This window comes from Lynx canadensis, chromosome A2 (assembly GCF_007474595.2).
Source record: "Lynx canadensis isolate LIC74 chromosome A2, mLynCan4.pri.v2, whole genome shotgun sequence".
Classification (NCBI taxonomy): Eukaryota; Metazoa; Chordata; class Mammalia; order Carnivora; family Felidae; genus Lynx; species Lynx canadensis.
Genome location: NC_044304.2, coordinates 63060538 through 63076091, shown reverse-complemented (window position 1 = coordinate 63076091; position 15554 = coordinate 63060538). Strand labels below are relative to the sequence as shown.

At 48.5% G+C, this 15554-nt stretch overlaps 1 protein-coding gene across 1 annotated transcript in view; it reads right to left on the bottom strand.

The window, feature by feature from the left end:
- ABCA13 (ATP binding cassette subfamily A member 13) overlaps window positions 1-15554 on the bottom strand; it is a 349570-nt gene that overhangs the window by 212493 nt on the left and 121523 nt on the right. The window contains 1 exon segment of the mRNA XM_032592494.1: window positions 12246-12385. Within this exon segment, the coding sequence (XP_032448385.1) occupies window positions 12246-12385 (140 nt within the window).

Below are 15554 nucleotides of genomic sequence, written 5' to 3'. Positions count from 1 at the left end.
TAAAGTTGTAATAGGAAGGTTATAACTGAAATTAGAACCCCCAGTTGCTAACTTTTACGGAGGTGACTGTCATCATGCTAGAAACCCATAGGGTTTCAGCTCCCTCGGCGACAGACAGGGTGACAGGCAGGTACAGACACACGCAGGCGAACTGGGACTCCCACCCCAGTAAGAAATACAGCATTAACTGTGACAGGTAAGCACACGTTAAAAAGACAGAAGGAAGGGGCGCCTGCCGTGAAGCCTGCGACCCCCGATCTCGGGGTTGTGGGTTCGAGCCCCACATTGGGTGTAGGGATCACGTAAAAATAAAATCTTTAAAAACAAAAAACAGAAGGGAGAAAAACAGATTCCTTTGGCAAAAGAGAGGAAAAAAGAAAAAGACAAGGACAAGCATAAATTTTAAAACTAACAGAGAATGACAAAAATAACTCTAGACATGCCATTCACGACAATAACTATGAATAGGTCCAAACATCCAATTAGAATGGAGATTCTCAGACCCAGTTGGTTAAGTGATTGAGGAAGTGTCTATATTTATTGTCTGTAAGCTAGGTCCAGGTGCTAGAAATATAGCTATGAACAAAGTAAGCAAAACTCTTTTCTTAATTAAGATTAAGATTATACACAATGCTATCAAAGCCAACTGGATTTTTATATTGGACTAAAAACAAAAGATTTAAATATCAAGCCAAAACAAAAAAAGCTAGAAATGGTAACAACAGACAAAAGAAAATTTGCAGTAAAAAGAATAAACAGAACAAGGTTTGGGGCGCCCAGGAGGCTCAGTCTGTTAAGCGTCCAACTTTAACTCAGGTCATGATTTCGCAGTTCGTGAGTTCGAGCCCCACACGGGGCTCTCTGCTGTCAGAGCAGAGCCTGCTTCGGATCCTCTGTCCCCCTCTCTCTGTCCCTCCCCCACTCATACCTTCCCCCTCTCTCTAAAAAATAAACATTTTTTTAAAAGAACAAAATTTGTTTTATTCTGAAAAAATATTACAATTTACAACGATTAACATTTATGCACTCAGGAACATAGCATCAAAATATATGAAGCTAAAATGACCAGAAACAAGAAAGGAACATGGTAACACTTGAATACCAGGAGCCCTTCGCAACCAGGCAGACGGTTCTTGAAGAGTCAAGTCACGAACGAGCCCCTGTTCGGGTTACAACCCTAGTTCTGTCCCTTGTTTGCTGCCTGGCCTTAAGCCCCATTGCTTAACCGTCAGCTTCAGGCTCCGAGAGGAATGGGGTTAGCAGAGGTGGTGATATTAGGGTACGTGACAGTGTCTCAGGGCCAGGTCTGGGCCATAATAAGTGCTCAGTAAACAGCCCCGGCAGCAGCCTAACTGCATACCCACATGCCGGGGCTGGATGGTGTTCCCCATGCAACCACATGAGATCTGAAAAGTCTTAACTCTACAAACACACACACAGACACACCAAATATATATGTATGTTTACATAGGTATCTGATAAGTTTATAAATATGTATACCCTTATTTGTTTTGAGAGAGACAGATCATGTGCACACGCGTGTGCATGCACACGTCAGGGAGAGAAGCAGAGGGGAGAGAAAATCCCAAGCAGGCTCCACGTTCAGCAACGAGCCTGACACGGGGCTGGATCTCAAAACTCTGGGATTGTGACCTGAAACCGAAATCAAGAGGCAGGTGCTCAAGGAACTGAGCCACTCAGGTGTCCCAATACAAATCGTACATCTTTTTTGTATGACTAGTTATTGCTACCTAAATTAGTTAAAATATCCTATTTTATCCTCTGTATACATACATATCCTTGCTTTTCAAATGCCGAAGAAAATGTATTGAAACTAACATACAATAAAATCCCAAAATATATAAATCATTTAGGTGTGTGTTATGAAATTAGAAATTCTTAGCCAAAGTTTGTGTGAACACTTTTCTTTTCTTGAGAGAGAGAGAGAGAGAGGGTCCAAGTGAACGAGGGGGCAGAGGGAAGACAGAGAATCCCATGAGGGGCAGAGAGAGAAGCAGGGCTCACCCGGGGCTCGTGCTCACCCGATGTGGGGTGCGAGCTCCCAAACTGTGAGATCATGACCTGAGCCAAAGTCAGAGGCTTAACGGCTGAACCACCCAGGCGCCCCGTGTGAACACCTTTTAATTTAACAAGTTGCAAATTTTAAATAATACAAATAACTCTTGAGTTATAGGACATTACTTAGGAAGTGTTTACATAGGCAATAATAAAGATATTAGCCATAACAACATGCTAGATAGAACCAAATTGCAGACTCCAGTAAGTTTGTTACTAATTAAAAACCAAAACTTAGTCAACATAGTACAATAATACAACAAATCTAAGGAAAGCCAAAAGAAATTGATAAAAATAAATGTTAAAAGGAAATGACTTCAGGGGCACCCAGCTGGCTCAGTGGTGGAGGGTGTGATTCTAGTTCTCATGGTTGTGAGTTCGAGCCCTGTGTTGGGGGTAGAGATAACGTAAATAAATAAATGTTTTTAAAACTTAAAAAGAAATGACGTGGAGAAAAAGAAAAACAATGAGAAAATGAGCTATTTTCCTAAACATACAACAAAGTATACAGATCTCCGCTGAGTCTAATTTTAAATTATTTAATATTAATCAATATATTAGAGTGCATCTAAACCTTAATATTGGTGTGAATTTAAATATTCAAAACAATCGGAAACACTGATGTTTGAATAATAGATAATTTAATAATTTAATTTGATAATATTAGAAAATAAACCTCCCAAGTATGGAAAATCCCTATAACACATACAGAGGAATGTTTTTTTTTTATAATTTTTTAAAAATGTTTTTATTGGGGCGCCTGGGTGGCGCAGTCGGTTAAGCGTCCGACTTCAGCCAGGTCACGATCTCGCGGTCCGTGGGTTCGAGCCCCGCGTCAGGCTCTGGGCTGATGGCTCAGAGCCTGGAGCCTGTTTCCGATTCTGTGTCTCCCTCTCTCTCTCTGCCCCTCCCCCGTTCATGCTCTGTCTCTCTCTGTCCCAAAAATAAATAAACGTTGAAAAAAAAAAATTAAAAAAAAAATGTTTTTATTTATTTTTGAGAAAGAAAGAGACAGAGTGCTAGTGAGGAGGGGCAGAGAGAGAGGGAGACACAGAATCTGAAGCAGGCTCCAGGCTCCAAGCTGTCCACACAGAGCCGGACGCGGGGCTCGAACTCACGAACTGCGAGATCATGACCTGAGCCACAGTCAGATGCTTAACTGACTGAGTCCCCCAGCGCCCCTACAGAGGAAATGTTTTAAAGCAAAAGAATGCTATCTCTGCGACCCTAGATTTTAAAATCCCAGTGAAATATATTTTTGTAAGGAACATGACAAATTACTGATAAGCCATAGAAAACCTTCAGGCAGGAACAGAACGTGTGCTGTGTCCAGCGACCGAGGAGGTGGAAAACAGGGACTAACAGCAAGGCACCTCTCCGGCACTGACAGCGCGAGACTAGAACCTGCTGGAGAAGCGGCTGCTCCTAGGGCTGGGCCTGGAACACCCAGCAGGCACCCAGCAGAGATAAGCAGACTCATGTCAAAAGGACTCAGAAAAGGGGACTTGTGTCCACAAGTCCCTGTCTCCTTGCTTGAACTGCCGTACCCTCTGGAAACAATGCAAGAGGCGTCCATAGAGAACTCTAAAAGGAGGAAGGAGGAAGCAAGCCAGTCGGTTCCCCAGGACTGGACAATATCAGCAGAAGGGTGCCCTCTGACCCCCACTCAACAGAAGCTGACCCACACCTTGCATTTCCCCAGCCAACAAGCCAGCAGCAGAACGTAGCCGGGAGGCTCACTCCTCCCACGATGGACAGGAATCCTGCTGAAACATCAACAAAAAGGATCAGTCAGGACCCTCACTGCAGAGAAGCAGCCCAGGAAACCCCAGGGCAGGGTGGAGGCGACAGAGGGTCCCGCGTGGACGATCTCGGCACACGCACCCCGCACAGTCACCAAGCAGGAGGTACAGGGACAAGTGGCCTGGCCCCAACAAGAGGGCTCCCGACCACAAACTCCCATCCCCCCCCAAGAAGCATCTGGAAGCATGTGGGCCTGGACAAACCACCCTCAGGCAGTAGCATCAGGGGCCAGGGGAGCCCCAGATGCAGCAGAGGGGCCAGCCTATCAGAGGCTGCTAGGATTCAACTGTCCCTCTAACCACAACCACAGGGAGGCTGAAACCTGTATTTTGTTAAACCTGAGGGACATTACTTCTGGCAAGAATAAAACATTTTTACAATCTCCTGACAGAAAACCCCCAGTTCCCACAACACAAGTGAAAATTGCCCTCTACACAAAGAACCAGAAAATCACACCTTGAATACGAAAAGCAATTAACTGGGGGGAGCCTGGGTGGCTCAGTTGGTTAAGCAACCAACTCTTGGTTTCAACTCAGGTCATGATCGAGCCCCACATCAGGCTCCACAATGACAACTCGGAGCCTGTCTGGGATTCTCTCTCTCTCTCTCTCTCTCTCTCTCTCTCTCTCTTCCTTTCTGCCCCTCCCTCCCAAAATAAATAAATAAACATGAAAAAAAAAGGAAAAAAGAAAAGCAATTAACTGATGTCCATATTGAGGTAAATCAGACGTCGGAAGGATCTGGCAAGTATTTTAAAGCAGGATAGAGAAGGCAATGTCCTTAGGGTCCCTCCTTCCACGGTTCAGCAGGTGTCCGAGAACTCGCCCTTCCCAGGGGTGCGGTATCCCCACGATGACCTCCCCGGCTGTGCCGCGGTCTAGCTCTGCAGAGTGGCCAAGCATAGGGGTTCCCCTGCACCCACAAGTGCAGGTCCTCTGCATCACCAGCAGGGCCCCCGGTGACCTCTGCACCCAGCTGACCACAGCTGTGTTCCTCCCAGTGGGGTCTGGACCCTGACCCTGGGTGGGGAGGCCATTTCCAGGGTGGTTCCTCCCGCCCCCCGAGGTCCTGCCAGCCCCCGGTGAGGGTCTGCCCTGGGCCTTTATTCTTCACATCCTTAACCAACCCCCCGGGACTCTAAGCTCTTGTTACAGTTGTGATTTTTCATTTCAACCTTCCTTGCTGTTTCTTCTGATTGGACCCTGACCGACACACTGGAAAATAACCAGACAGACACCGTGCTCAGAAAACAGCAAAAATGTGTATGCCGTGAATAAAACTAAGAAGGAAAGATCATGCAATTTCTTTTTTTTTTAAGTTTATTTTTTTTCAAGTTTATTCATTTTGAGAGAGACAGAGTGAGTAAGAGGGGGAGGGGCAGAGAGAAAGGGAGAGAGAGAATCCCAAGCAGGCTCCACACTGTCAGCGTGGAGCCCGATGTGGGGCTCAAACTCACGAACTGTGAGATCATGACCTGAGCCGAAACCAAGAGTTGGATGCCTAACCGACTGAGCCACCCAGGCGCCCCTGAGCTTATTTATTTTTGAGAGACAGAGAAAGCATGAGTGGGGGAGGGGCAGAGAGAGGGAGAGAGAGAATCCCAAGCAGGCTGTGAGGTGTCAGCACAGAGCCCAACTCAGGGCTTGAACTTACGAACCATAAGATCATGATCTGAGCTGAAGTCAGACGCTTAACCGACTGAGCCACCCAGGGGCGCCAATAATGCAACTATGTCAAAATCACTCCAAACACCAAAAAGTAGTTTTAAACGGGGTCTGATACCCAACAAAAGAAAAACTATAGGCTTGCAGAGCTGACAGAGGTGAGAAGCCACAGAAACTGACCCCGGGGCTTTGGGGAGGTCGAGGCAGGGTGCCGAGGCGGTCGCCCTGAGTCTGACGTGGGGCTCTGCATGAGGACCTCAGAGTGGCCACAGTCAGCAAGTGGGACAGTGGGGCTTGCGTGGCTCTCCCTCCCGGGCTCACGTGGCTGGCACCAAGCCCTGCTCGTGACACTGCTCACAGCCCGGGGACTCCTGGTCTCCTGGGCCTGGGTCTCCATCTCAGAGCAGCCGGCACGTCCGGCTGCCAGGCCACCAGCTGCCCTCGGTCTCCGGAAACTTGCTCAGGCCCAAAGTAGCGGGACCCACACCGAGGCTTCACGGCTGCTTCAAGAACTTGAGAGCAAACTGTTGTCAGAATAAAAGTGAGTCTCGGTTCTCTGACAGAGGGGGGCCTCCAGGGACCCAGGGAAAGTGTCACTAGTTCCACTTTTAGGGAAAGTGTTTTAATTACAAAAGCGATCTGAACCCTATCTTCTCCTCCTCCTGCCGGCCCTGGAAACTAAGGTCTGCACTCTTCAGTGGGTTCTTCATAACAAGCCTACAAGCAGCTTGTCATGAGCAGGCTGTGCAGGTAACGCCGATGAGTGAGGTTGGACCCTGCTGCAGGAGCGAGTTCACAGTGACAGGGTTCAAGGAAGAGTATCTGGGGGACCCCAGGGCCAGGTGATGTCACTGGAGCGGCCCTGGAACCTGCCTCCGTGCGTCTCTTGCTTTGCAGAATCAAGGCCCGTGTTCATGCGCTCATTAGCAAATTAACCTCCCTTCCGTGTGATTCCAGAACTGGCCACAGAACCCTACAGACAGAGTTGGTGAGTTTCCTACATGGCCCCACACATTTCCATTTTCAAGTGGTAAAAGAAAGTGTCAGTGTTCATGCTAGACTGTGTTCTCCCAAAATCCATAACCCCCAGGACCTCAGAATGTGACTCTTTTTGGAGAGAGTCTTAAAACGGGGGATAAAGTCAACATGAAGTCACATGTTAACCCTTAATGAGCGGGATTTTTTTTTTTATGTTTATCTATTTTTGAGAGAGAGAGAGAATGGGGGAGGGGCAGAGAGGGAGACACAGAATCCGAAAGCAGGCTCCAGGCTCTGAGCTGTCGGCACAGAGCATGACGCGGGGCTCAAACCCACAAAGTGTGAAATCATGACCTGAGCCGAAGTCAGACGCTTAACCGACTGAGCCACCCAGGCGCCCCAAGAGTGCGGCCTTTATAAGAAAAGGAGGTCAGAACACAGACACGCACAGAGGGATGAACATGTGATGACACGGGGAGAAAACGGCCATCTGCACACCCAAGAGAGAGGCCTCAGGAGGAACCAACCCTGTGGACACCTTGATCTTGTACTTGCAGCCTCCAGGCAGGGAGAAAACAAATCTCTTGTCCAAGTCTCCCGGCCGGTTTACGTGCAAGCTCGTACAGGCTGTGTGTCAAAGACTTCAGAGTAACACACGTGGCCTGAGGCCTGAATTCCAGCTCCCCCCACTTTCCAGTTCTGTAACGTCTCCTCTCCAGGCTGTGGTTTTCCTCTCTGTAAATGGGTATGAGTTCCTTCCACCAGCGTTTGTTTGAGGGGTAAGTGAGATGGTCCACACCAGGGGCCTGGCCAGGGGTCAATCAGGGTAAGTAACACCCAGAGCAGACCGCTGCCAACCTCAGGCGGGACTACCGCTGACCTGTGCCCGGGAACAACGGCCCCCGTGACGGAAGGAAGAGTCACCGGACGCAGGGAGGGCACAGGGCTTGGCCCAGAGATTATCCTGTCCCGGGTATACGTAAATTCAGGGAAGTCTTCGACAGAATGGGCACAAGAGCCGTATAATCAATATTGTGTGATTCATTCAACAACCATTTGCCCACTGTGATACTGGGCACTGGGTATGGCGGTCCATACAACAAACACGTCTGACCTCAGCTCCTGCTCTCAGACACCCGGCCCGGGCCACGGGGCTCCAGCCGGGCTGAGGCCACCCTGGGGCTGAGGCCCCCCTTGCCCCTTGGAGCTGCAGGCACACAGCTGGCCACCAACCTCAGCTCAGGACACAGACATCAGGAAAGCCTGGCTCCCTCCACCCCATGCCGGGAGACGCTAGTCCACACCTGCCCCCACCTGACAACCACGGTGCCCCGGGGCCAGCTTATGCGGTGACAACCTGTTCTGAGACACACAGGGGTAAGGCCAAGTGCTCTGTGCCCTCAGCTTCCCCCTCGGCCCACAGCCAGCCCCCGCTGAGCACCGTCACCAGGACAGGATAACCTGGGTGAGCCTGGGCTCACACTCTGAGCGCAGGCTGTCCCTCCTCTGTCCTCTCCTCCCTTGGGCTCCCACCCTGTCTAGACACCTTTCATCCTGCGGTTTCTCCTCCTCAGCACCAGTGACACCAGACAAGCCTCCCCCACGACAGCAGGGGTTGCCCTGTGAATTTCGGGGTGCACAGCGGCATCCCGGCCTCCACCCACTGGGTGCCAGGAGCTCCCCCCCTCCCCCCACCAGCAGCGCCCTGGTTATGACACCAGAAACAACTCCAGATAGTACCACAGGTCCTCTGGGGACAAAATTGCCAGGCCCCACCCTAGCTGGGAATCCCCAGCCTCCCAGCCCCCTCTGCCTGCTTCCTAGGGTGATTTTCACCCTCCCCAGGACCCGACGAACACGGTCATAATGTCCTTCAGAAATCACGTCGGTAGAGAAGATCCAGGACTACATTTGTTTGCTATTTTCTAAATATTTTTGAGAGAGTGAGAGAGAGAGAGAGAGAAAGAGAGAGAGATGGAATGAGTGGGGGAGGGGCAGCAAGAGAAGGGGTCAGAGGATCCGAAGCCGGCTCTGTGCTGACAGCAGAGACCCTGACACAGGACTCGAACTCACGAACTGTAAGACCATAACCTGAGCTGAAGTCGGACGTTTAATCAACCGAGCCACCCAGGCGCCCCCTAAGTGTCATTTCTGATTTTTCATTCTGATTCTCCGGACTGCACGCCATGCAAGAAAGTTATTTTTAGGCTGTTTGGTAAAAGGAAATGGAGCACAGGGAGTCAGATGACTTTTCTGGGGAGAGCACGGTGCTGAGTGTAGCGGGCTGGCGTCCCATCGGGAAGGACACCGGTGGGTGGCTGACGTGTGCACCCTGAGCTCACGATGCCGTTCCTGACAGGCTACTTACTCGTGGACGTAAAATCTAATTCTTGTATCTGTTTTCGTTTTTTTCACTTTTATAATCTCTCTTAACACGCATGTGTTGGGGCACCTGGGGGGCTCAGTTGGTTACACATCGGACTTCGGCTCAGGTCAAGGTCTCTCGGTTCATGGGTTCTAGCCCCACATTGGGCTCTCCGCTCTCACTATAGAGGCTGCTTGGGATCCTCTGTCTCCCTCTCTCTCTGCTCCTGCTCGCCCCCCCCCCCACCTCTCTCTCAAAAATAAACATTTTAAAAAATTAAAAAAAATAAAAGCTCATGTGTTGTCTTCACTCTGTTCTTTAATTTTGCATCAACCTGGGGCCAAAACCAACACAATTCTTTTTTTAAATTTTTATATGCTTATTTATTTTTGAGAGAGAGGAGAGACACAGCGTGAGCAGGGGAGGGGCATCCGAAGCAGGCTCCAGGCTCTGAGCCGTCAGCACAGAGCCCGACGCAGGACTTGAACTCATGAACCGAGATCACGACCTGAGCTGAAATCAAGAGCCACCCAGGTGCCCCCAAACCAAATACAATTCTGACCGACAAAACTAAACGAGCACACTGATGGACTGGGATCTCCCGAATAATAACGTGGAAATACCATCAATCCACATGTAAACACCTTCCCAGAACGAGCTGGGTCTTCCCTAGATATCGTAGCCATTGTGTTCTTGGGGTCTGGGAAGTGTTGTCAAAGGGGGTGCAGATGGTTTTGGGGACACACCCGTCAGAGAGCCCAGCCAAAGAAGCGCACGGTAAGAACGCCATGGACCGCAGTGTGTCCCCACGAACAAGTCTCCCCGATGAAATCCCAGAGCTTGCTCGTGCCTCCATTTTGCTGATGGAGGAAGAGGTCTCTACGGGGAGAGTACCAAGCCCAAGGTCACGCATAGGGAGGGAACAGGGAGGGCGCCACCCCCAGCCTTGCCTGTGTCACCTCCATCACGGTCCTGGGTGCCTCCCTCAGTGTCCAAGGATGAACCCTGTGAAATTAACACCCTCTCCTAAAAACATGGTGGCCACTTCACACCGAGGTGCTAGGAGGCTGAACAGTCCTTGTCACAATATTGCTGTTAAAAATCTGTTCTGGGGGCGCCTGGGAGGCTCATTCGGTTGAGAGTTTGACTTTGGCTCAGGTCACAATCTCATGGTTCGTGAGTTCAAGCCCTGCGTCGGGCTCTGTGCTGACAGCTCGGAGCATGGAACCTGCTTTGGATTCTGTGTCTCCCTCTCTCTCTGCCCCTCCCCCCCTCATGCTTTCTCTCTCTCTCTCTCTCTCTCTCTCTCTCTCAAAATGAATAAACGTTAAAAAAAAAAAAAAGAAAGTGATGCAGAGAATAAGACGAAGTAATAAACAGTTTACAACATGGAGCCGAAGTTGCTTCATATGACAGGTGCCAAAGCTTCCGGGACCTCCAGCCAGGTGGGGCTTGAGACCAAGCGTCTACTGACCGCATCCAATGTTCAGGAAGCCAGACAGTCGCGGCTGACTGTGAGAATAATGCACCCTGCCTACAATGCCAGAAAGGCAGCCTTATCAGTGCAAACCGGGATGTCCACATCCAAAGTCGCCAGTCACACTGGACGTGTGAGAAGGACGCCAGCTCCTGGTACTGCCTGTAAAATCTCACATGGGAGGAGCAAGAATCAGGGAAATTGCTGGTTTCTCCAGAATTTTCATTATTCTCAGGGACGCCTGGGGGGCTCAGTCTGTTGAGCGTCCAACTCTTGGTTTCGGCTCAGGTCACGATCTCACAGTTCATGGGATTGAGCCCCGTGTCGGGCTCTGGGCTGAGAGCGTGGAGCCTGCTTGGGATTCTCTCTCTCCCTCTTTTTCTGCCTCTTTCCCCCGTCCACCTCAAATAAATAAATACACTTTAAAAAAAAAAAACAGAAAGAATTTTCATTTTTCTCAGAATGCATGGGGCTCAATCCCTCCCCATACCTCTGTCCCGGCTCCCCAGCCTGACAGAGGCAGACACGCCCTGCCCTCCTAAGGCTTTTCCAAACCCTTCCGTCCTCGAGGAGCAGCTCAGGTCTCTGCATCCTGCCACACTGTACATACCCCTCCTATCACATCTAACTTATTCCTTCGCTTCTCTGTCTCCTCGTTCCCCACCGCAGGGTGAGCTCTTCAGAAGTGCAAGCCGTGACACTAATTCCTGTAACACTAGAACACATGTATTATGAATACCACGAATATATAACATATAATCAAAAAAAGAAACTACAGCTTCTTTTTAAACAATTGAAATTTACAAGAAAGCTTTCTAGAGAGTCATTTGCTATGAAATTCCTTAAAAAAAAAACACAGCCCTTAAAAGCTTAACCACGAAGGGAATCTGGAATAACTTTGGCGTTGGCTCCGGGCCTGTCAGAAGTAGCTGTGAAAAGACTCACTCCTGCTGTTTATCGAGATTAACATCATTTCACTGCAAGAGTCAGAGTTTCAGTAAATACCCCTCCGAGATGATGCTTTCCAGATGAAAACAAGTTACGGGCCACATTCAGAGTGCATGGAGACAAAGACAGCCCCTGAGCCGTGAGCTCCGGGGACGGAGCTTTGGGGCGTTCTCATGGCAACCACGGGGATGCGCAAAGTCCACCTGGACCAAAAGTAACGCACCTCCTCGTACGACCGCCGCCGGCGCTTAACTGTTTCGTTTTCACGTTAGTACTACTTGAAGCTGGAACGTTCATCACCAGTACAACCTGGCTTCTCCTCTTCTGGTCTGAGCATTGGATCAGACAGTTCGCGTGTTCTCTGTGAAGCTCCCCTCAAGGTGCCTGCAGGCTTCCTCACGAGCCACCCCCAGACGCGAAAACAAGACCACACAAGATACAGCACAATCCTCTCGGAACAAAGTGTGCCCGTGAACCATCCCGAGTCCCGTAGCGTACAGGTGGGAGGCGGTACGAGAGGGAAAACAGAGCCCTGCGGTGTTGGCATTGCTCCTGGGGAGGCGGAGCTGCCCGCCCCACCCCCAGCTTCTCTTCCACAGGGAGAGGCCGCCAAAGCCTCACAATCAAATGGGACACGTCCCTCACCAGGCCGAGACTACACACAGGTGGGGTCTGACTCTTCCTTAAGCACCGGCTGCACCAAGCAAAACACCTGCTCCAGTGCACCTGCTCCAAATAATACCTCCTGCCCCCAAAGTGTCCCCCAGGAGAGAGACCCCTTGGCACGTCCAACCAAGGTTAACAGCAAGGGCAGGAAAAGGCCAAGATGGACCGTACTCAACACACAAAAACATCTGCATTCCAATCTATAGAACGTTATGGAGCTTTAAAGATTTCTTCCCGATCTACAACATCCTCATTCATTCAGACTTACCTTTCCAATGATCTCATTAATCTCTGGAGTATTTGGTGTGTACAGTATTTTTCCATGTAATACAGGTTTTAGGAAGGACCACACCAAAGCGCCATTTGGAGACTGTAGAATTTCCTGATAGAGGTTCAAGCAAAATGGTGCTGCCACAATTTAAACAAACAAACAAAAAATTACTCACGATAGGGGATGCCCAGGCTAATAGTAACCCTCATTTACATATCCATGATGCGTCACTTTTCAATGACTGATCTAGATACATTTTTCATGCCACAATTCTGAATTTGGGCAGTAAATTCCGCAAGAATTTTTCTTGTCATTGTCTTTGGCGCCTCTTGTCTCAGAAGAAATTTCAGGACACCATGTTTATTTCAATATTTGGGGTTTTTTTTGTTTTTGCTTTAATTTTTTAATGTTTATTCATTTTTGAGAGACAGAGAGAGAGCACCAGCAGGAGAGGGGCAGAGAGAAGGAGACCTAGAATCTGAAGCAGGCTCCAGGCTCTGAGCTGTCAGCGCAGAGCCCGATGAGGGGCTCGAACCCACAAACGGTGAGATCATGACCCGAGCCGAAGTCACATGCTTAACCGACTGAGCCACCCAGGCGCCCCTTGCTTCAACGCTTTAAAAGAAAGGAAAGGATGACCTTCACGTGTCCAAACTAAGTCATCCTTAAGACACCTGAAAATAAGTAATAGAAAGAAATGCACCTGATCTTTAATCTAGAAAACTGTCAACACTTACAGGATTGAGAACAGAATTAGGTTCTTCTTATGAAATTAGCTTCATATCTTGTTACTGAATTTTCTTCCCTGCACCTACACAGAAGTGTTGAACTTACTGTTTTTGATATATTAACTCACCTTCTTTTCACTCCACCCTTGATTCCTCAAGGTGGCTTTCATCATTGCTGTGGTGCTAACTGGTTTCAACTGAGGGCTTACTCAACTAACCTGTCTAACCGAATAGGTGCTTAATGAGGGTAGAGCCTTCATCACCATAGTGCTTAGTGACTGATTCTTATATATGGTTTTAAAATAGTGATGAGTACTTTAGTACAACTGGTTCTTTTACTCCTGGAGTGAACATTTAAAATGGAAATATTTCAGGGCACCTGGGTGGCTCAGTCGGTTAAGCATCCAACTTCGGCTCAGGGCGTGATCTCACAGTCTGTGGGTTCGAGCCCTGCATCAGGCTCTGTGCTGACAGCTCGGAGCCTGGAGCCTGCTTTGGATTCTTCATCCCCCTCTCTCTCTTTGCCCCTCCCCTGCTCATGCTGTCTCTCCCTCTCTCAAAAATAAACATTAAGGGGCACCTGGGTGGCTCAGTCGGTTAAGCGTCCGACTTCGGCTCAGGTCATGATCTCACAATTCGTGAGTTCGAGCCCCGCGTCAGGCTCTGCGCTGACAGCTCAGAGCCTGGAGCCTGCTTCAGATTCTGTGTCTCCCTCTCTCTCTGCCCCTTCCCTGCTCATGATCTGTCTCTCTCTATCTCAAAAATAAACAAACATTAAAAAATTTTTTTTCTCGGGGCGCCTGGGTGGCGCAGTCGGTTAAGCGTCCGACTTCAGCCAGGTCACGATCTCGCGGTCCGTGAGTTCGAGCCCCGCGTCGGGCTCTGGGCTGATGGCTCAGAGCCTGGAGCCTGTTTCCGATTCTGTGTCTCCCTCTCTCTCTGCCCCACCCCCGTTCATGCTCTGTCTCTTTCTGTCCCAAAAAATAAATAAACGTTGAAAAAAAAAATTTTTTTTTTAAATTTTTTTTCTTAAACATTAAAAAATAATTTTAAAAAATGGAAGTATCTTAGCTTTGATACCATGATTCCTAACACCCAAGGTATGAATATTGCTGTTATGATCACTTCCACTATTAATTTCATCTTCCCAAATTGTCCACTTGAAAAGGAAAAAAAAAACGTTTTTTTATTCAACAAGTACAATAAAATTGATAGAAAGAACTCCCTGAGATATAAATTAACAGCATGGATACATAATGAAGTTTTAAACCATTAATTATAAAGGTTGTTCTCATTGATATTCTTTAAAGTTATATTTCAAATTATCAGCTTGATGTAAACAGTAACAATTTTCATTTCAGAAAAGACATAACCATCTTTATGTACAGAACAAAAAATTTGAAACCAGGAATCCTGACATTTGCCACTTGTGAGCTGTGTGAACTTGGGTAAGTGATTTACCCTTCTCTGAGCTTCCAGCATGTCTTCTGGAAGATGAGGGTACTAATATTGTCTGTGGTGAGTGTGACAATCATTTGAAATACAATGTATGAAAGCACTAAGAAAGACTGGTCCTCAATGGTGGCTAAATAACTAGACAGATGAATGGTTGAGTGAGTGTGTGAATGAATGAATCAATGGATGGATAAAAGGATGGATGGATAGCTAGAGGGATGGATGGAAGGATGGATGGTTAAATGATGGATGGAAGGATGGGTAGATGTAAAGATAGACGGAAGGATGGATGGATGGATGGATGGATGGATAGATGGATAGATGGATGGATGGATCAATGGATGGGTGAATGGGTGGGTGGGTGGATGGATGGATGGATGGACTGATGGATGGATGGGTGGATGGATGGACTGATGGATGGACAGGTGGATGGATGGACAGATGGATCAATGGATGGATCGATGGATGTGTGGATGAGTGGATGGATGGATTGATGGATGGATAGATCAATGGATGGGTGGATGGGTGAGTGGATGGATGGATGGATGGATGATGGACTGATGGATGGATGGGTGGATGGATGGACTAATGGATGAATAGGTGGATGGATGGATGGATGGATGGATGGACAGATGGATGGATGGATCAATGGATGGGTGGATGGGTGGGTGGATGGATGGATGGATGGATGGATGGATGGATGGATAAGTGAATGGATGGATGGATGGATGGATGGATGGATAGATGGATAGATGGATGGATGGATCAATGGATGGGTGGATGGATGGGTGGATGGATGGATGGATGGATGGACGGACTGATGGATGGATAGGTGGATGGATGGATGGATGGATGTGTGGATGGATGGATGGATGGGTGGATGGATCAATGGATGTGTGGATGGGTGGATGGGTGGATTGATGGATGGATAGGTGGATGGGTGGATGGATGGATGGATGGATGGATGGAAGAAAGGAAGGAAGGATAAATGGATGAATAGATTGATGGAGGAATGGATGGAAGGATGGATGATTAGACTTCATGAGCAAATAAAAAATCCTCAAGAAACCCAAGCGCAAGAAAAAAAAGAAGACATGAGAATTAGAGAAGCGGACAACAAAAA